The sequence below is a fragment of the Limanda limanda genome, chromosome 17, assembly GCF_963576545.1.
Source record: "Limanda limanda chromosome 17, fLimLim1.1, whole genome shotgun sequence".
Taxonomy (NCBI): domain Eukaryota; kingdom Metazoa; phylum Chordata; class Actinopteri; order Pleuronectiformes; family Pleuronectidae; genus Limanda; species Limanda limanda.
This window is the reverse complement of record NC_083652.1, coordinates 3,198,263-3,219,815: the sequence shown is the minus strand read 5'-3', so window position 1 is coordinate 3,219,815 and position 21,553 is coordinate 3,198,263. Positions and strand designations below refer to the sequence as shown.

Below are 21,553 nucleotides of genomic sequence, written 5' to 3'. Positions count from 1 at the left end.
CAACGAAGGAATCCCTTCATACAAACATATCAACACGTACATTTTGTTTTTTAAATCACTTGTAGCTTTGTTTTGTCAGCTGATATGTCCCAGCAGGAAAACACAGGTATAAATATTGAATGAATGATGGCTGAGTTCCATTTAGCTGCTCCAGTTTCAGGGTCCTGGATGTTTGTACTGGCTGACTGTCACCCTCATGTCTCACCGGAACATTTGATCAGAGTCATCATTTATGTTTTCAGTTACGCCTGTGCTTTTCCTACCATGACGTGACAGTGTCTGCTATGTAAAGGCCTCTTCCTAAAAGTATGAGAGAAGCATATTAATCTATACAAATATGGAGAAAACAGTATTTGAGGACTTCAGAAAATATCTCATGGGCCAATTTGTATTTACAATTTGTGTAAACCCAGTCAGCAATCCAACACTCAGACGATGAGCTGAAGATGACGTCAACACGGGGTAGACACACTGAGAATGTCAACTTCTTCTTCTTCAGTTTGACCAGCACATGGCCCCTGACACAACCACTGCCCACATCTTGACAGTCAGGATGACAGAAGATCTACCCAAGTAACAGACAGACTCACAGGTTGTGTGCACCAAACATACAGTCTATGGAGCCACCTAGAGCCAAGCTGCCTGGCAACATAAATACATGCATTAGTTTATCTGCAGCATCTGTTGTAAAGCTCAACACACATTTACTACTGTACACACTGGTATTCTAACATGAATCTGGGTTCAGCAGCTGTGGGACGTCAAATCAAATGGGACATAAACAGGGGTGGTTTTTCCATCTAGTTCCCAAGATCAATACATTAACAATCTGTCCACAATGCAACCTGTTCTCTGTCACTTTGGTTGATATGACACCATTATTGTGGTTGTAAATTTTAAGAAGTGTTTAAAATTGTTAGCACTGCACAACCCAGTGAATTAGAACCTAAAACATAAGAAAACGTATTTTATAATGAATAAGTTTGATGGGAGGTCTTTATAATAAAAGGTGAAGTTACTCTGTGCATCACGTTTTAGTAGTTAATGGTTAATACTAGTTTATAGTAGTTTATAGTAGTAGTAGTACCTCAGTAGTTAGTTTTCAGTAGTGCATTGATCCACAGCTACACGGAACTGGAACCTTCGAGGGCGGTCCCTGTTTCTGCGGGTATTTATTTGTATGAGACGCCGAGTGTCATGTGACCTCAATAACAAACCCAGCAGACACTCTGATGTCTGTGTTTGCGGAAGCGTCCCCTCGAGTTGCCCGGTTAGCCTACAGATAGCTGTGCCGCTGTGTGTTTCATGCAGCTGTTAGCTGGGTTGTTAGCCTGGACTCGTTTGTTATCATGGAGCCGCCAGGCAGCGTGAACGCGGACCCTGCCCAGCGGCCGGACCGTGATGGGGAGGGTCGCTGCGCTCAATGGCGCAACTGGTCTGGGTTTTGGTGAGTGTCCAGCGATTGAAACTGAAAGTTTAGTTTCCCGTAGAAGTTCTGAGACTCAACCAACTGTAAGTGTTGTGACTTATGCCACTGTGCAGGATGTTAGTTGAAATGATCATGACATGTCCTCATAGGGTCACAACAATACAAGGCCCTGAAACTTCTAGTTGATATGTTAGGATTTAAATCTGTTTCCTTGCAACTTCCTTAAAAATGAAGAAAGGGGAATTATTAGTCTCTGACAAATAAACTAAGTGCTGCAATCAAAATACCAGCAGGTTACATAAACATTTTGCCCGGTGGTAATTTAGTGTCTGTGAATTAGTGCTACATGCAAGTTGAGTTTAGTTATTACTGTTCTTTAGGTTGGGCATCAAATTCCTGTCTGTTAAATCTGGTGTCAAACACTGTCCAGTATCAGAAGTTGACATTGTGTCCTCATACATGTTTAACCTGTTTGTTTTTGCTTTGCTTTTCAAATTTAGATGACAAACTATTATTTTTTATAATTTAATGTTAAAACAGATAGTTTAAGAAGTTTGGTTTAAAAAACTGAAAGGTAGGAAGGGTGTGAAAACAAGTGACAGAGGAAATATATATATATATTTATGTTGAGATGTATTAAACCAGCTCTCAAAAAGTGTCATTTTACATTTGCAATTCTGTTGCTGTTATCTCAGTCTGTTGTTTAGATGTTGGTTATTGATCCATCAGAATGTGCCGTCTCTCTGTTTTCTTTCCCTTCTGATGTCCTCTTCAGGATGCTTGGATTGTGCAACAACTTTGCTTATGTGATAATGCTGAGCGCTGCACACGACATCCTCAAGAAACAAGAGTCTCACAACACCACAGCACCTGTAAGAAGGCCAATTTGTATTTACATTGTTTTGTAGTTATGCTGTTGTTATTGCTAAGGATTTTACACTGTAAAGTCGGTTAAAATATCAAGCAAATAAATCACTTCACACTTCTTTTTTTATCTTATTCTAGACAGAACCGACATTGCCCGTGGATTTCCAAGGTGGGAACAGTAGCAACAGTAGCCGTTATGACTGCAATCCTGTCTCTACTGCGGTAAATGGAGATTCACAACACACCACTGAATAAACACAGAAGCTGCTTTAGGACACGCATTGAACTCCCGATAATCTCCTGACATCATCTAGAGGGGCTGTATCTGTGAACGTAAATACACGAGGGAGAGGCTGGGGGCCTGCTCCAGAGGTTCTCCTGCCAGTCTCCCAGTAAATAATCTGGAGCATGCCTGAATGAGCCCATGTGAGAATACAGCAGGAGATCCTCCTCAGGATTCACCCAGAGTTAGTGGGGGTGTTGATGACTTGTCTGACAAGCCACAGACGCAAACCTGAAATATAACAAAAAGAATAAACACATCTCAGATCGAAAATGTGATGCCATACGCGTAGAATACGAGGATATCGAAAAAGCTTCTGGGGATAAGAGCAGATGCTGGTGTTAATGTGCTGTTGAAAAACGTGATCTCCGCAGCTGAATAAATACGTATCATCCTACCTCTGCTTGCTGCATCACCCCTCACCTAAACACTCCAGAGATGTCTGTGTTGTTGTGAATGTATCTGAGCAGATAATCACCTGCTGCATTCTTCATGTGTGAAAAGCAAACTCCTGAGAAAGTCCAGACCCTATTGCTGCAAAGTGCCTCTGGAATGTCTGAAAACGGCACGTCAGTCTGCATGCTGATAAAAGACACAATAGAGATAATGTGCAGGGTTTCCTCAGCCTTCATTTAGCAATGGTTACTCTGTTTGAATTTGTTATTTTCAAGTAAAACGATACACTGAGTAGACACATATCAATGCAACTAATGTGGCTATAAATACCAAAAAATGAAACACCTTTCATTAGATCAGAATCTCAGTGTAATGGGGTGAAATGGGATTATCTGGTACTTTTTTGTGCTTACATTTACACAAACCAAGAAGCAGTCACTATATACTCTCTGTCTATCTATTTATCTATCTTTCTATCCATCTATCAATCCATCCATCCATCCATCCATCCATCCATCCATCCATCCATCCATCCATCCATCCATCCATCCATCCATCCATCCATCCATCCATCCAATTGATGCACTGTATAAATATGTTTTTGAATGGGTGATTGTAAAGCGCTCTGTGTGTTCATCAAGACTGGAGAAGCTTTATATAAATACAAACCATTTAGTAAAATTGACTGACTGTAGTTTTTTGTCCAGCTCAGGGTCGGAGGTCATCTCGCACTGCATTGAGGGCTAAGATTTCTCTGCAGTTTGAGCTCATAATGACTTTCTAATGCTTCCCATTTCAGGCGGTGCTGTTGGCTGACATCCTCCCAACACTCGTCATCAAGCTTTCTGTCCCTTTTGTCGTCCACAACCTGCCTTATGGGTAAGACCATGATTCTTACTTCTAACCAAAGTCTTTGCTGACAGTTGATTTGGTAAAGCAGTTTCTCACGGCTGAGGTTTTTTTTAATAGTGTAACAGTGACTGCCCACTTTGAGAACGACTCTGGTTCCAGAAGTGAACTTCCCTTTTATTTTCTCTCCTGACATTTCATAAAATCTTTTTAATCGTTTTAAACCAGGAACCAGCCGACCTGCCAAAGACAACATACTAACATAGCATATTGGAAAGAGAAATCATGGTTACTCTGTTTCTAAACGTAATATAACCCTGAACCATACGATTGTACCCAACATGATTTTTGCAATGTTTCCATGGTAACAGTGAGTTCCACCAATCAGAGATGACGCTATTACACCTGAGGATTGTGGGTAGTGTAGTTCTTCTGGTCATTGTGAATAAAACACGTTTTTCTTAAAACACAGTTGATCATTTGGCTCTATTCAGAAAATGATGGTATTTTAATTCCGGAACCACAATGTTGAGCTTTTTAGTATTTTCTTTCTCTTAAGCTGAATAATGATTGTGATAAATGCTGATAATTTAAATGATAATAATGAATATCTTGGCACTGCTAACTTTTTAAGTGTTGATTCAAATTATTCTCTGTTACTTCATGTGTTACTGTATTCAGCCAGACAGTCATTCAATTTTTCAAAAACCACAGTAGCTTCATGATTATCGGGATGGCAAAAAACAAAACAAAATGCTTTTTCATTGTTTTCATTCTCGAATAGTTATGATGCCAGCAGTAAAATGAACACATACTCAGCGCTGGTGGCCAAGATGTTTGAGTTGTACAGTTATTCTGTGGCCATAGTCTTTCTCTTTTCCTGATCTGGTTTTTATTAAAAAAAAATGTGCGCTAAGTGTTGGATTGGGACTTAACAGTAATGATAAAGGCAACATGAATGATTTTTGCCCTCCTTTACTGCATTTCACTTTACCTTTATTTGTCGATCCTGGCTGTTATTTATTATTATTCCTCTCTATTCCGCTTTCGTATTGACTGTCAGCTACTTTATGTTATTGGGACAATGAAGAAATACCGCTGCACAGATAAAAACATGGTCATTCAACATCTTTGTATTAACTTAACATTGTGCTCTTTTCTACATTTCTTGTGTAATTTCTGATTTTAATTTTTAGTATCCGGGTGTTGTTCTGTGCCACCATGGCAGCGGCGAGTTTCCTCCTTGTGTCCTTATCATCAGCTGTCTGGATCAGCATTCTTGGTAAAGCCACCTTTTTCTTTTCAAAGATAATACTCAGTTATAGCTGGTATCATCACCATTGAAGAATTGACTCTTATCAGGAATTCAGATGATGAACACGCTGCAGCTTCACATCTTTAGCCCCAGTTTCAGTTCCTGTCACCTTATCTGAATAGCAGCTGCAGCAGCTGCGGTTCTTCCAGAGAAATGTGACACCATTTCAGTCTTATCAAGACCCACAGCTACAAATGTTTATCACCACGCTTCATCACCTGATCAGAAAAGTGATTCAAGCATTTGTGTTATTTTCTGTTCTTTGTTGTTTTATTTTGCTCATCATAAATGTATGAAAAGACCTAAAGAGACGGACCAGATGTCACTTGGACTCAAATATTAACTGATTTGATTTCAGTGGTCAAAGGTCAAAGGTTGCGGTGACAACAACTGACACATTTCTCTGTGTACAGCTCAACAGCACATTCAATCGCATCCTCTCAAATGATCATACATTTGAAACAGCACCTCTTTAACACCGAAACTGAACATTGAATCCTTTAGCATGGGGTTTTTAATAAACTGACAAACTGAGGGCTTGATGATTGAGGTTTCATTTCACGGTAAAGTTTATTAAATACACTGAATGTAATAATGTGCCCATGAGAAGTTGACTTTTCTGTACTTGATGCCTCTATTCACTCCCTCAGATTGTGTTTCAGAGTGTGTTATGTACGTTTTTGTCACTTTGTTTGCAGGAGTGATCTTTGCCAGTATCAGTGCTGGACTGGGAGAACTGTCCTTCCTCTCTCTCACTCACTTCTTCACCAGGTAAACGTTTCATTCTTTTTTTCATTTTCCATCAAACCTGGAGCTTCAAGTAAAAGGTTTATTAGTCTGTGAATAGAAAAGAAGTTGAACAGTCGGACATTACATAATAAGAACCATTTTAAAACTGAGAACATATACATGGAGTTTAAGGACAATTAATATCTAAAGAGGGTTGTTCCCACATTACTACACATGGCAGATGCTGTCGTATGCTGTCGTATGGAAGCCTGTTTCTGCCAGAAAGAAAAAAGAAAGTCATTTGATTAAATTACATGATTCATGATTATTGAACATCAAGACATAAAGTACATAAGTAAACTCTTATGTCCCTGAAAGATAATTTTACTACAATATGTCCCTGTCATGTATTTAAGTGGAAACTTGCTGGCAATAATGTGAAGTAGCTGCTTTGTGCTTCTCATGTTGGTATTTTTGTAATTAATTGTAAATCTAGAATGATGTGTCCAATGACCATGTTGAGTTTGGATAGTGATCATTGGTTTTGTGCTTGTCTCAGGGATGTGCTGGGAGGTTGGGGTTCAGGTACAGGTGGTGCTGGTGTTGCTGGAGCCTTCCTCTACTCAATCCTTACCCAGGTTGGCCTGTCACCTCAGGTCACAGTTCAAATTATGCTGGTGGTCCCATTTGCGATGTTGATCAGGTGAGAATGGAAACCCAAGATAAAGAAGTTCTGTATTCGTTGATTTGCATCTCAATGTAATTTATTCCCATTGCCTCACCTTCCTGTTGAGTACAAGTTAAATGCATAAACCTTCCAGGAAAAATTCTACCATCCACAATGTGATTACATTTTAGCTAATGTTTGAAAGCATTTGGAAACACTGCCTCATGACAACTATGAATTGTAAAATGCTTGTCATTATCAACATCGCCCCCTGCTGCATATCTGCTGTATATTCCACTGCTGCTGCTTTATTACTAAAAGCACAGATGAGTGATGCATAGTGTCGACAGGTGGTTTTGATAGTCGACTGGTGGAGAAGTCTGTGAAAAACCTATATTGCCAATACTTAAAAGAAACCTGAAAACTATTGACCACATTGTTAGTGCTGATATTTGCAGGTATATACATCTCCATTGTCTTAGCTTAACATGTAAGATCCATGAATTATACTCTGTTCAATCATTTTGGTCTTGGCCTTTGTCCCATCCTTACACCAAGAGCCATGGAAATCCATCCAGTAGTTTATACGTATTTGTGCTAACACACAAACAAACAATCCAACCAACAAACAAAGATAAGGGGGAGAAAGTATAAGCTTCCTGACAGAGGTAATGAATATAACTTTTGTGTCAGTCGATAGATGTGCCCTTCACATGCCTTTCCTCATCTGTTCTGTTCAACTCGTATTAGTAGTGAAATCACTTCTGTTTCTTATTTCTTTGCTTATACCAACATGCTGCCCTGCTCCTTGGCTTTATTTCATCACACACCATCAGCTACTTCACCCTGCTGGTTCCTCCATCTTCATTACCTCAGTGGAAATCCAGAGGGACAGAGTATGCAGCCGTGGGCTCAGAGGAGCACCGGGGGCTGATAGATGGTGCAGAGGAAGAGGAGGAGGACAGATCAACCCCAGGTTAATGTTACAATCTCACATTACAAATTATAAATAAGCAAAATTAAGTGTTTCATTTTGGCTGCAAATATACAATTTAGTGCATTATAGAGCGTGTGCCATTTTTTTAATTTAATTGCAGAGATTTAAATTACTTTGAAATTAGATATTTGTGCTATTTGGATTTATAACCTATTCTGCAGTCAGCCACCAGGTGGGGATAGACACGCTTTGGCTTTACTTTGGGTTTATGTGCAGTCATATCAATGTTTAAATAAAGTTTATACTTAAGAGAGGTGTTGGATCAACTTTCAGGTCATTGCGGAGGCTGCAGTTAGTGTTACTGTTGTGTTACTTTATTGCATTTAGAACATCAGTTGTTTCTACTATTTTATGCTGCCCATTTTAAACCCTGTAATGCAATACAGTTCAGCAGCACCACAAAGTAATTACCACCTCTCTAACAACAGTTTACCTCTGTTGAGGCACAGTCCCTCTAATTTCAATCAACATAAAATTACACATACTATCCTTTAGACTCTCTGATATCACAGCCGTTACCAAACTCCACTGCACCACTGGATCCTCCATATGCCGCTCTTACACATGTGCTCAATCTTCGACTCACATCTTCTATCGCATTTGGAATGTTAAGCTCTGCTGTTGAGTAATTACACAGAACATGTTGTCTTCCCTCTCAAAGTAACAGAGGACGTGAGCACTGGGCCTCTCACCTTCACAGAGAAACTGCACATCATCAAAGTTAGTGTAACCCTTCAATGTACGTCAGACTTGAGTATTCGAGTGTTTAAGTGGTGACATGATTGTTCTTCTTGATTACTATGAACAGGGCTTGTGGAAGTTTGTGTTTCCGTTGGGACTGGTCTACTTTGCTGAGTACTTCATCAACCAGGGCTTGGTAAGTTCTCTGCTGCATTTATCTTACTTCAGGTTGTTGAAATCTCCTCATGGTTTGGATAGTTTGCGGATATGAGATGTAATTGTTATGTATTTTTAGCCCATTTACACATTGAAAAAGAACACATTGCAGTTATTGGAGATCCTAATATTGAATTGAATAATGCATATTTCCTTCTCCTTCCAGATGGAACTCCTGTATTTCCCAAACTTTTACCTGTCCCATGCAGAGCAGTATCGCTGGTCAGTTAAATTGTATTCTTTCAGTATCCTTATTTAAACTGTCTAAGGATGTAGACCGTAGTTTGGTTATGATTTGTGTTTGTACCCAGGTACCAGACCTTGTACCAGGTTGGTGTGCTGGTCTCTCGATCCTCCCTGTGCTGTGTGAAGATCAGAAATCTTTGGGCTCTGTCTTTGCTACAGGTGAGATGAGGAGAATATTTTTGAATCTATAATATGACCTGGAAGATGTTTTCCTCCGTGAGAGGGGAGTGCACTGAGTAATGCATCCTCAACTGGAGGTTGCAGTAAGGTGGCTCTGTGAGTTGGTCACTCGAGCTTTACAGACTGTACATAAAGATTGACGATGCGTCTCCACTTCCTCCCACTTCTTAGAAATTAAGCTAAAATAACCCCGGCCTGCATCTTGTGCGTTTGGAGTCAGAGTCAGAACACTAGCAATCGGGGCTGGAGCCACAGCATTGAGGTCCTGTCCATGCACATAATGACCTTCCACCTTGTTTTTGTAGCATCAAATAACTAATTAAACCTCAATGGAAACATTTACAAACGTGAGTGTGACAAGAACTACAATAAATGAAGGAAGCTATCTTTCAGAAAAATGATGTCTATTTTGATTTGGTCCATTTCCCATCTATTATTGTGGAGAAGGCTTTAAGACCTATACTGCCAGCCACCAGGGAGCAATGGCGACGCTCTGGCTTCCCTCTTGAGGTGCGGTCATGTCTTTCATCTTTATATACAGTCTATGCCTGCTGACTAAAAGTCAAAATAATCTAATTTATTAACCACTAAGGTAACTGAAAGATGGCCTGGAGTTAGGAAAAGAGAACCGTGCTGTGAAGAAAATCTGAATCCACCTTTTTTTTCCCTCTAAAGAAAACTATATTTTTTTCTTATAAGGTACCCACAGTATGTACAATAAAGTAAAAAATAAAGTAATGGTTCCTGTCCAAACAGAATGAAACGTATTGAGAAAGGATGACTAATGCAGAAGATGAATTTAACCATTAGCTAGATTCTCAGAGGAAGTAACAATAAAAAACAAGACTTAAATGAGAAGTTAAGAAACATTAAAGCTCCTTTCCTTATTAGTTATAGAGTTTGAACAGCTCTCATCATGGCGGCTGGTTCCAGGTCATTTCACTCAGCTGAGGACCTTCTTCAGCAAGAAGATTTATCAGAATACTCAGTATTGTGTCCTGTCAAACGTCTACAAGCTTTAAATCAGAATATTGATTCCACATCTGAAACAGAAATAGGTTCAGTAGCACAAATATGCTTGAAATAGTCACGTGCTTGGAGTTGTGACTGCTGACCCATCTGTTTTCTACTTTTATGGCTTTCTGTCTTGTGTGAAAGTGCTGATTTCCCTGCTCTGTTTTTTTCCATCTGCCCTCCTCCCTGACCTCCACAGGTGGTGAATGCGGTGTTGCTTCTGTTTGCCGTACGTTACCTATTCTTGCCCAGTGCCTGGCTGGTGTTTGCCATTGTCCTCTATGAGGGTCTGCTGGGTGGAGCTGCGTATGTCAACACCTTCTACTTCATCAGCAAAGAGGTCAGGTCAACCTACAGTCACCTGGTTTGCTTTTTTGTTGTCTCCTTGTGTCATAACAAGCAGCTTGACTGGTTCAGCTAAAACTAAATCCTACACACTTGTGCTTTAATTACAGTGTCTCACAGTTCATTCTGCCTTAAATTGTGTAAAATTTTGTCCATATTGTACCTTTTTTAGATTTTTTAAACTACTGCGTTTTAGCTGTGTTGTTTCTCAGTCTGCAGTAAATATCCAGTTTGTGTCCATCCTGACGTCTTTCTATTCTCCCACAGAGTGAAGGCAGACACAGGGAGTTTGCCATGGCTGCTGCCAGCGTAGGAGACAGTCTGGGTATAGCTCTGGCTGGAATTGCTGCTTTCCCTGTCCACAGATACTTCTGTTCCCTGTGACCCAGCCCACACACTGACAAACAGGATGAATAAGCATGATGTGGGTGGATTCCAGTTAAGGGATTTTTTTTTAATCTGAAATGAAAAGACAGACTTCACTCCTGCATAATTCTGACTCCACAAACTCAGGTTTATGTGCAGTCTGGGCTCCAGGGTCTGGTGGTGAGGGGAGTTTTTAAGTTACAAGTTTGTTTGTTTTTTATGATTCAGAGGGATATGATACAATTAGATAATTATTCTTGGTCTTAGTGTGTTTGAGGTTATTTTAAAAAAACAGGTTAATTGATTGATTTAAACCAAAAACTTAACTAACTACTGTTTCTAGAAACGGCAGTAAAGTTTACTACAGCAGAAGTCACTACTAATTAAATAATCTGTCAGTGAGTAAAATAAATAATATTCCTGAGTGAAGTTTAGAGATGATGAATAAAACCAACATTAGTCAGCATCCATCATCCCTCGGCTGCTGCTGTGATTCACTGTCTGTAGGTATCACTGGTAAAGAGAGATGGTTTGTATTGGACTGTAACTGAGTTTATAAGAATTTGCCTCAGTTCCATTTGTGACAAACTTAAGATAAACGGTACAGATGAACAACACATCTACTCTTCCTTGCACTATCCTGAAATTAAGCCAGATATCCTGCATATGAACGCTGCCATATTGCACATCTGCACAGTTGCAATCAGGGGATGGAGCCACGGTATCCAGTCTCAGCTCTCAATCATGATGTTTCACCCTGTTTCTTTAGCGTCGAATAATTTAACTCAAACCAAACTTACCAGGGAAATGAAGACTTAAACAAAAACGAGTGTAATGATAACTACCTAAAATGAAAGAAACCATCTTTGAGAAAAATGTATTTAAAGTGCACTTTGACTTTTTAGTTTGTCCCATTCACTAACAAGGAGGAGGCAAGCTTTATGACCTAAAATGCAGCCAGAACCTAGGGGGCAATCAAGACACTGTGGTCTTACTCTAAAGGGGGGCTGGCGTTTCGTCCATCTTTATGTACAGTCTACATACAGACAACTAGATTAGCTTGTGTGTGACATTTTGCTATTGGCCATACAAGTGCAGCGTTGTTGTGGAAACCAACAACTGCAGACGAAGCAGATGGAAATGTCCTTTTTTATGTCAGTTCTTTTTACCGAGTTGACATAGAGCTGAGAGAGGAGTTGCCTTAACTTCACCGCAGCCTGACGCAAGGTTAGGTTAGGTCATCGTTTGAGTAGCAGTTATCAGAGCATGTGACTCGTAATTTGCTTACTTAGCTCATTGTGTTGGAGTTTTGCCTGTTCGCACAGACCGCACAGACAGCCAGTGTCCTGCAGAGAAAGAGCCCGCTGCTTATGCTGACATGAAAGTGCTGAGAATGTTGACGGCTTGTTTTGCACAAACTTCAGTGGCAAATGACTGCCACTGAAAAAATAAATACAATGCTTCACATAAGAAAAGAAATGCAGCCTGAACACCACACTTCTCAAAGAAACAAACCATGACATAAGCTGAATACTTTTGGTACATTTATTACACAGAAATGTATTTGAATCACAGGAAATATGAAGGTGTTTTATTTAAAAAGAATTATGCCCGATGTAAAGTTGTCTTGCATCTTAGTTTTAGGGCGCTACCATTCACTGACAGCAAAAATGAAATTTTAGGGGAACAAACACCGAGTTAGAGCAGAAGAACTGACCCGAGTGCAGCGATGGTACTTATTATTATGTTTTTTATCATAAAGTATTCAAATAATACATGTGGTAACCTCTCACTACCTAAGCTGTCATTACCCAAAACTGTAATTGTCAACATGCTAGGTGACAAAACCTGTGTTTTGATAATTAGTCATTTTAAATGTCATATCTTATACTGATGGTGTGAGATGTTTAATCTTTATGATACAGTTTCATTACATGTCGACTTGGTGTCCTAAACTTTGGAAACCCAATCCACAAGTTCAGCCATGTAACAGGATCATTTTTGGCTTGTAACAGAATTACTGAAATTAAAAGCTTAATAACTTAAAACTGCTTCATTAAAAATAAAAATAAAACAGAAATCCACTCGGAAGTTAAAAGCAGTACATCTGCATACACACATGACCTTTGTATTCATAGAACATGGCTGACTTAGGCTGTTGCATAAGTAACTGACCTTTGTTTTACCTGTAAGTAACTGGTACTATTTCACTGTCAAGACTAAATTAACCATATATGCCTTTTACTGTTTCTCCTAAAGTTTTATCAACATGTGTCTTAACATGTGGCACTGTAACAATCTGGAATACAATGTGCAGGGATTTAAAAATATGTTTATTTTATACTGAAATGAAGACACTGAACGTTTGAATTATCAAAAGATACAAAACGGGGAACAGTTTTTATGTCAACATCACCAGGACACTTTTGTAGTGCACTTGTTTTTGCTCGAGTTCACCAAAAACACCAAAGATCTCTCCTGCTTTCCCAAAGTAATACGAGTTTAAAATGTCACAATGATTTAAGAGCTTGCACAGATGTGTTTCATATCCTAATATACATATTCCATAAACACACATGCACATTCCTAATGAACTCTTTAACTACCAACATTTTTTGACACGATACTGCTGCTGCTGCTGAATTGTTAAAACTTGTTACAATGTGATGATATGTTACAACGATGTACGGGTTTGAACCAATGTTAACATAATTAAAGTATGTTGAAGTTAACTGTTGCGTAATTGCTTTTTCTACATGTGTGCACATAAAGCATTAAAATAAATCTTTTAAAAATAAAAAATGGAAAATATTTTTGAGTGGATTTTAAAACAAGGTTTTATGACAGAATGGTATACTTTGATGTTATCGTCATTGTTGCCTTTGCTCATTTTGATATATAGCATGTTGTTTGCCAATGAGTCATAGACAGTTAGATAGTGTCGGTGTTAGTGAGTCATTCAAGTCCAACACATTATCTGCCTGCAATTTAAATATCTTCGATTGTAAGTCTAATAATTTCTGCTGTAAAATAAAACTGAGGAGTGTTGTAAAAAAAACGTTATTTACAGTGACCCCTGTTCATTATTTTTAGCAAATCACCAATTAATGATTTGTTCATGAAATTGTGGAAAATACCAATTTATTGACCTAAAGACCTTTTTAACCTACAACTCAAAGTTGTAGGTCCTTTTATGATTGCACAAAATGAGGAGGCAGAAATTAGTGAATGGTATTTTGCTTGAAATGTCTTTCTTTATCATAATCTTTCTTGTAAACTGATTTTTGTGTGGTTGTTGAACTACTAAGAGTAATTTTTTTTAAAAATATATATAATGAAATCATTAAAATGCATAAAAACAAAAAAGCGTCTGTTTTGAATAGTAATGTGTCCAGAAACTATATTTAAAAAAGCTAAATATCCCTCTTTTAAATTATTTCTCCATCTCCCTTATTGGAAAAAAGAGAATCTAGAATATATATTAAACACAAAATATTCGTCTTTACAACGTGTTCTACAGGAGGAGACGCCTTGTTCGCTTTCCTTCGTGTGGTTGGACTTTTGTCTTTAGCCTCCCGTGTTTCCCGAGCAATGCGCGTCCCCTACACCGGAAGTCGCAGTCACGGCGCTGGTGTTCATGAGCACGACAGGAGCGAGACAACCGGCAGAGACCGGGGCAAGAGGAGCCGGCGGACGGCGACGAAACACAACCCGCGGAATGAAACCAGCTGCTGGGCGCTTCTTCGCAGTTCAGCAACCTCTAATCAAGCGGTAAAAAGTCTTAAGTTGCTTTCGTCGATTCAGCGGGGACGTTAGAGCCGTTTTTCCATATAGCATGTTAGCATTAGCTTGCTAGCTCGGAAATTAGCAAAGTAGCGCTGCGCCGCCTGTTCCAGTTAGTTAGCCTGCTAACACGGAGCATTTCACCATTTGACCTAAATACACACTTCGGTTTATTAAGCCCGGTAAGAACCTGTTATTATTCGGTGGCGTTTGGTGGACTTAAGCATTAACCCCGGGGACATAATACCCAGACAAAATGGTTGGCTAACTTATCAAAGAAGCAGTAGTTCTCTGACGTCGTTAGCCGTGATATAAGCTAACATGCTAATGGTTAGCCCGCCGCTAAGCTACGCCCATAGGCCCCACATTCCTTACCCAACAGCGTCAGTTAGTCTGTTTTCTGGGTAAATAAACGAACAATACCGTGTGCGTTTCCAAGCGGTTTCAACAAACGAAATCAATCGTCCTGTCAGAACTAATTAGAGCAAACGCACTTATAAGATATCAAGCAAGAGACGTCAACTAAACTATCCAACTGTTTTTTCCTTTCTAGTTGGTTATTCTGAGCATCTTTACAGCAAGAGCCTGGCGTACAACAGCTGAAGAGCCTGCACATTTCTCGGGAGGGAGCCTGTGTGATTGCCTGCTGAAGACGGCCTGTTATTCCCGGGAGTGTGAGAAGAGAAGTGTGAGCACAGTGTGTGAGCAGCCCTCCCTATGTGTGTGACAATGGGGGACATCAGTGACCTGGACCGACAGATAGAGCAGCTCCGACGCTGCGAGCTCATTAAGGAAAACGAAGTCAAAGCACTGTGTGCCAAAGCCAGGTAATCAAAGTGGATCACATTACAGACACTGAAACGTGATATTTGCTCAATTTATGAATCTTCATTTGTGCTGCTTACATACCTTTTTTTAGCCAAGATAATGCTTGCACCAAGCAAATTTCAGTAAATGGTTAAAATACCCACACTGGGTGACTTGTACATTCCAACTGTATCAGTTCTTACTGTAAAAACCATAATGGTTTCATATTTTTTAGATTGTTGTAAAATAAAATAAATATTGACAGGAATTGGGGTTTTTACAAACAGTCAGTCATGTCAACACGGTATGGGCACTTGTGTTTTGTCCTCACATGGAAGACCAGTGCACATAATGACACTGTGCAGACAGTCCCCACAACATATGTAATACACGGAACACACACATTTTCTGGTGAGAGTCAAACGGCAACTTATAGTTTTCACTGTTCGGTTTCACAAAGATTCATTCACATGTAGGATAGTAGAAATAAAACAGAAGTCTTTATCATGTTGTATAGAAAAAAACAACTGCCTCTTCTGGCTACATGATTAACATATTGACTTCCTTTTGTCCAGCTGCTTAGTTTTAATAATGCATTAGCAAAAGCCCTAAAAATTGTACCTTTTAATATGTATTTCAGAGAGATTCTGGTTGAAGAAAGCAATGTCCAGAGAGTAGACTCTCCTGTCACAGTAAGTAAAACCTTTTCACTCTTTGTTAACTCAGCGTTGCATTCAAGTCAAATAATGTGTTAACTGTGATTCTCCTTATTTTGCTCATAGGTATGTGGGGATATACACGGTCAGTTCTATGACTTGAAAGAGCTATTTAGAGTAAGTTTCTTTTTGCTCTTGCTCACTCTTTTTTAATGTTCACTTGTTTAAAGCTTAAATTGATTGGTCATGCTGGATGCCAAAATCACTCTGTTAAACTACTTGTTGTTAATCTCACCACTTTGCAGGTTGGTGGAGATGTCCCAGAAACAAATTATCTCTTCATGGGTGACTTTGTGGACAGAGGCTTCTACAGTGTTGAGACTTTCCTTCTTCTGCTAGCGCTCAAGGTATGCAGGAAATTGAATCCAAGTCTACGGCATAATTGTACCATTCCCTCCTGTGTTGGCATAAATTAATTAGTGTGATTACAGCCCAGTACTTCTTATCAGTCCTTTTTGTTTTTTATTTTCTAAGCAAAGATTAAAACAAATTGGTTGCATTCATATATTAAAATGGCATCATCAATACATCACAGATTTTAAGATAAGATACAAAAAATAAAATATGATGCATTGTTAAGGCACATATCTGGCTTTATCTAAGAATAAGGCTCCACATTAAAAGATGTTAATTTACTTGTAAGTGCAGTAGCACCATGTGCTGATGCCCTTCCTAATTCTTTTCATTAATGAAAATAATTGAAGACATAACTTTCTTTGCTTACATTCAGCCTATACACCGATCTTAAACTACATTTCTGAACCATTCGGTTGATGCCTGGAACATTAGCCATTGGATTTTTGAACGCACCCACAACAATTCTTTTTTTTATCCATAAGTTAACTCATAGTTTACACATGTGGGCCAATTGCAAATGAACTGAGCTGGGCTGTGGAAGACTGTGCATCTCTCTGTCTGGATGTGATGGACATGACAAAGAGGTTTAATGTTCCTCGTGTTTCGACCTTCCAATTTTAAATGGCAACAAGTATTCTCACCATTGACCTGAATGAAGTTTTGCCACACTTTTGAACAATTTAATTCTCTTTATCATTGTAAGTTAGGGCACAATTCTTTGAGCAGCCACTCCCCTTTTGTACATACTCAAATATAAACTGAGATTTTGTCTTGATTGAAAATGGCAAAAGGCATAGTAAATGTTGAGATAAAATGTGCAAGCTAACATTTTATTTATCAATAATAAATATATTTTTAATTTCTCAGTACTAACAATCTCATTGATGCTACTGTTTTCAATAATTTCCCCATATGGCTAATTTCATACCTGGTGTTAGTACCCATTCGTACAGTTAACAGATCCAAAGAGCAATACAAATCTGGATTAATTTTTATATTTATATTGTTACTTGTCAATATTATATTCTAAATTCCTATGAACATTTCATAAACCCTCGAGGTTGTTATTAAATTTCATGTCTGCAGTTGGTAGGCGCTTAGGAAATGCACAAGCCATCCTCATCTTTTCACATCTGCTGTGTTTCTAAGGTGCGTTATCCAGACAGGATAACCTTGATCCGGGGAAACCACGAGTCCCGGCAGATCACCCAGGTCTACGGCTTCTACGATGAGTGCCTCCGCAAGTACGGCTCAGTCACTGTCTGGAGATACTGCACTGAGATCTTTGACTACCTGTCCCTCTCTGCTATCATTGATGGCAAGGTGAGATCCATTGTCCAGTTAAATTTAGTAACATACATATAGTTTTCAAGTGTAACGTGTGTTAATATCTGTTTGAGTAACTTCTTATACACTGAAGTACTGCTATATCCAAATTAAATCCATTGATTTGATTTAATTCCTCTCTCCGTCCCTCAGATCTTCTGTGTGCACGGTGGCTTGTCTCCCTCCATCCAGACTCTGGACCAGATCCGGACCATTGACAGAAAACAGGAGGTTCCCCATGATGGGCCCATGTGTGACCTCTTGTGGTCAGACCCTGAAGGTACACTCGAGTCACTCAAGACTTTTAAATGCTGTGTTGTAAATCAATGCATTTACTATTTTTAACACAAATGAGTCGAATGGGTGTAGTAGTGGATTGGTAGTTTGATATGCGCAGAGTTTGTGTGGTCATGCAAACCAGGAAAAGTTGTGATAACGTTAAAACTATTTTCGGGGAGATATTGCACAAAAAAAATTGATGTCAATTTTTACATATGCTGTGTTGTGTAGTGCGTCATGCACATTGTAGGCTACACATACAAAATATACACCAGGGCTTTGAACTGATAAAACAAGATACGGATTGTGTGGGAGAACATTCAGCGTTCGGAATATAGGACAGAAAACAGTCTGAGATAGGTTACATATCTTTCTTTCAGTCGCATACAGACTGCCTCTCTTTCTCTCTCTCTTCTGTCACAGACACATTGTAACATCACTGTCTTTCTCCTACACCATCACTGATTTGTTGCACAGCTATCTGTTTTAAATTTGACGAAAGTCTTTCCCTGATCATGATACCATGTTGGAAGCCGATCTATATGAACAATTTTTTTGCCTCCTTTTAGACACCACAGGGTGGGGGGTGAGTCCCAGAGGTGCTGGATACTTGTTTGGAAGTGATGTGGTGGCCCAGTTCAATGCCGCCAACGACATCCACATGATCTGTCGAGCTCACCAGCTGGTCATGGAGGGCTACAAATGGCACTTCAACGAGACAGTGCTCACTGTGTGGTCAGCACCCAACTACTGCTACAGGTACTTACAGTGACACTCATATTTGATTGAGTCAGCGGTGTGTTGTTTAGGTTTAGTCCAATGCGAGTGTGAGGCTCTGGCATCAGTCACCCTGTTCGTACAACACTGTTCAGTCCTGTTTGATTGGACTTTATATCATGCTGTGATCCAAGCTAACACTCAGCCAGTCTGTTTAAAGCAGGGGTTATCCACAGAAAGGCCTGAGTGGTAACGGTTGTATTGAAACAACCGGTCAAAATATAACCAATGTGCTAATCCTTATTTGTTTGTGCTGTGTGCAAAGAAATTATGACAAAGATTTGATGAGACACCATATATTACATAAAAAAGGTGAATACATGTATTTTCATTTTTTGCGATTCTGTAGATTGTGCCTAAGGGTGTGTAAGATAGTTGAAGTGAAGTTGCAGCTGAGGCAAATCTATATCATGAGGCAAAGAATCTCTGTTGCTGAATTGAAAACAGCGTTGGCTATTTTTCCCTTTGGCTGCTACAAGGGCCTGTATGACGGTTGGAGCTTCAGCAATGACACAGCTCACAGAGGCAGTTTATATTCTTTATTGTTTAAAACTTACTGGGCAAATCATGATCTTGGCTACATGGTCCTGAATCCCCTTTGAATTCATGGAGATTAGACTTCTTCAGTATTAAAGTAATCCACTCATTTGTACATCCTTGGCTACGTTGCAAACAGCATCTGCTAATAGTTACTTTGGCATACTTTTAAAGGTGCTAGTTCACAAAAAATGTAAATGTAGGTTAAAATATCAGGCCTGACATTGTACACCATAGCTTACTCACCCAATCATGCCAATTATACTTCCTGTTTACATCTCCCAAGGCATTATGGGAACTATGGTTCTTAAATTGAAGGGCACGATGAACATAAAACAACAATCTGAGTGACAAGCCAAGTCAGTCCATGAACATACTGTATGTACCATTTTGAACCCAGTATCATTTAGCAGTTTGTATACACAGAGCTAGTTTTACATGACAGATTTTGTTGGATCTGCTATGAGAAACGGTTGGTTTTCCTTCTAAATGTCTTTTCTGTTACCTGCGTATATCCTAAACACTTTTTGGTCTCTCCCTTGGATAATTAGATGTGGCAACGTGGCAGCAATCTTGGAGCTGGATGAGCATCTACAGCGGGAGTTCATCATATTTGAGGCAGCGCCGCAGGAGACCAGGGGCATTCCCTCCAAGAAGCCAGTAGCCGACTATTTCCTGTGAGGTCCTCGAGCAGACAGCCATGATGTGTTGAAACCTCCGGTACCATTTCACACCCGCCGCGCTCCATCCTGCTGCTGGACAGTTCTGTCAGTCTGAACTCTCAGCAGTTCGACAGAAACCCTGCCACACCCTCTGGAGCTCCAAACAGCTTCAGCTTGAAGAGCTGGATTTTTGCCATACTGCCCGCGCCTGACAGAACAGTCACTGTGAAAGGTGTATGGGGGAGGGTGATGCTGGGCCCATGACTGTTGTCACTTCTCTTCAGATACAAACTGGTCATTTTCTTCTCGGCCTCCTTCCATTTCCAACTTCTGTCCTCTCTCTCTCTGTAGATACAGCACTCTCCCTCCAAGCTCATGTTTAGTATTTTTTTTCATGACGAACATTGTCATTTAGTTTTAGAAGTATTTGGAAGGAGTTAGATTTTCTTTTTTTGCTAACATATGCAGATGAAGGAAGTTTTACAAGTTTATCGTTAAGTAATTCCTTCAATGCATATGTTCTCTGTTTTAGATTTTTGAATAATTGTTGCTGCCAGGATTAAATTCAAAATGACCAAGCCCCTCCCCACCCGGTTTTTTTTTGCTATGATGTTTCTTTTAACTGTCATTTGTCACGTGAGTCACTATTTAACATACCCAGTGCTGCTGCTCAGCACCATCACAAATAAATACCATTCATGTAATGACTCCCAGTCAAGAGTCACTATATTCACTGTTGTTTTCTCTCTTAATTCCTTTGACTCTACAAATCTCTGTAGGTTTGTCAATTTTGATATTGTGAGAATAAAGTTTTTGTATTAATGCTGATTTATTTGCAGGTGTGATTTAATAACATGTACACGGTGACAGGACCCTATGTGCTTACAGTAATCACAGTCACTGTACTAGACCCCACAGCTCGTCGAAACTGCATACATGCAAACTGCATTAGTGGCACAATTAGACTGTTTGGCTCTGAAGGCAAATCTAACCAAGTATCTGAAACACCATGGCTCTCCAGCTGGTATTGCTAAGTTAATTTATGAAAATGTAAGATTAATTAAGTATTGCTCTGCTGTCATGTTTAAACCTGTCATTAAGGATCCCTGGTTTGAATTAGGAGTCAGGAACCAACCAACGGAGAACCTTTACCTTCCTCTTCAATTCACTGTTTATCAGATTTCTGATGTAAATTCCATGATTGTGTTAAACATTTCCCTTGAAAATATTCCCATGTGGAATCCTGCCACCCTTAAAGGGATAGTTCCCCCAAAAAGGAAATTTCACTCATCTACTCACCACTATGTCGATGGAGTTATTGAGTCCACAAAACACTTTTGGACTTTCACGGGTAAACAGCGTTGCAGCCAAATCCAATGTAATTGAAGTAACTGGTGATTGATTCTTCAAATGTGTGTGTGGGGGAGGCACGAAAAGGCATAATTTACACCAAAATAAGTCTAAAAGTCCTGAGATCCTCTTCTGGAGCTGCAGTGACCGTGGATCAGAGTGGCTTACTGACACTGGGATGACACCACAGGAGCAGTATGGAGACATTTTTCTGTTTGAAGGAGTCACCTGCTACTTCAATTGTATTGGATTTGGATGAAACGCTGTTAAGATCTGAGACTCTCACAGTGTTTTGTAAACTCAAACACCTCACCCACATCTCAATCAACAGTGCTGAGTAGATGATCCAATTTTAATTTTTCAATGTCAATGTCTATCA

At 39.5% G+C, this 21,553-nt stretch overlaps 2 protein-coding genes across 3 annotated transcripts; both read left to right on the top strand.

Annotated features, from left to right (window-relative positions):
• Window positions 1–1,216: 1,216 nt before the first annotated feature.
• On the top strand, window positions 1,217–13,312 carry cln3 (CLN3 lysosomal/endosomal transmembrane protein, battenin). Of its 2 annotated transcripts, none has more exons than XM_061090020.1 (14): window positions 1,217–1,447; window positions 2,205–2,301; window positions 2,435–2,518; window positions 3,775–3,854; window positions 5,021–5,106; window positions 5,838–5,910; window positions 6,428–6,571; window positions 7,372–7,511; window positions 8,200–8,252; window positions 8,341–8,409; window positions 8,596–8,651; window positions 8,741–8,834; window positions 10,069–10,209; window positions 10,482–13,312. In XM_061090020.1, the coding sequence occupies exons 1-14, from the start codon at window positions 1,350–1,352 to the stop codon at window positions 10,596–10,598; spliced, it is 1,332 nt and encodes a 443-aa protein (XP_060946003.1). In that variant the 5' UTR covers window positions 1,217–1,349; the 3' UTR covers window positions 10,599–13,312. The 2 variants fall into 2 exon arrangements, with proteins under 2 accessions (XP_060946003.1, XP_060946002.1); XM_061090019.1 differs by having other exon boundaries at window positions 8,194–8,252.
• An 897-nt stretch (window positions 13,313–14,209) lies between these two features.
• Window positions 14,210–20,652, top strand: LOC133023089 (serine/threonine-protein phosphatase 4 catalytic subunit B). The gene is made up of 9 exons (XM_061090029.1): window positions 14,210–14,351; window positions 14,917–15,190; window positions 15,811–15,862; window positions 15,953–16,003; window positions 16,132–16,233; window positions 17,393–17,566; window positions 17,723–17,849; window positions 18,418–18,607; window positions 19,714–20,652. The coding sequence occupies exons 2-9, from the start codon at window positions 15,081–15,083 to the stop codon at window positions 19,841–19,843; spliced, it is 936 nt and encodes a 311-aa protein (XP_060946012.1). The 5' UTR covers window positions 14,210–14,351; window positions 14,917–15,080; the 3' UTR covers window positions 19,844–20,652.
• Window positions 20,653–21,553: the final 901 nt, after the last annotated feature.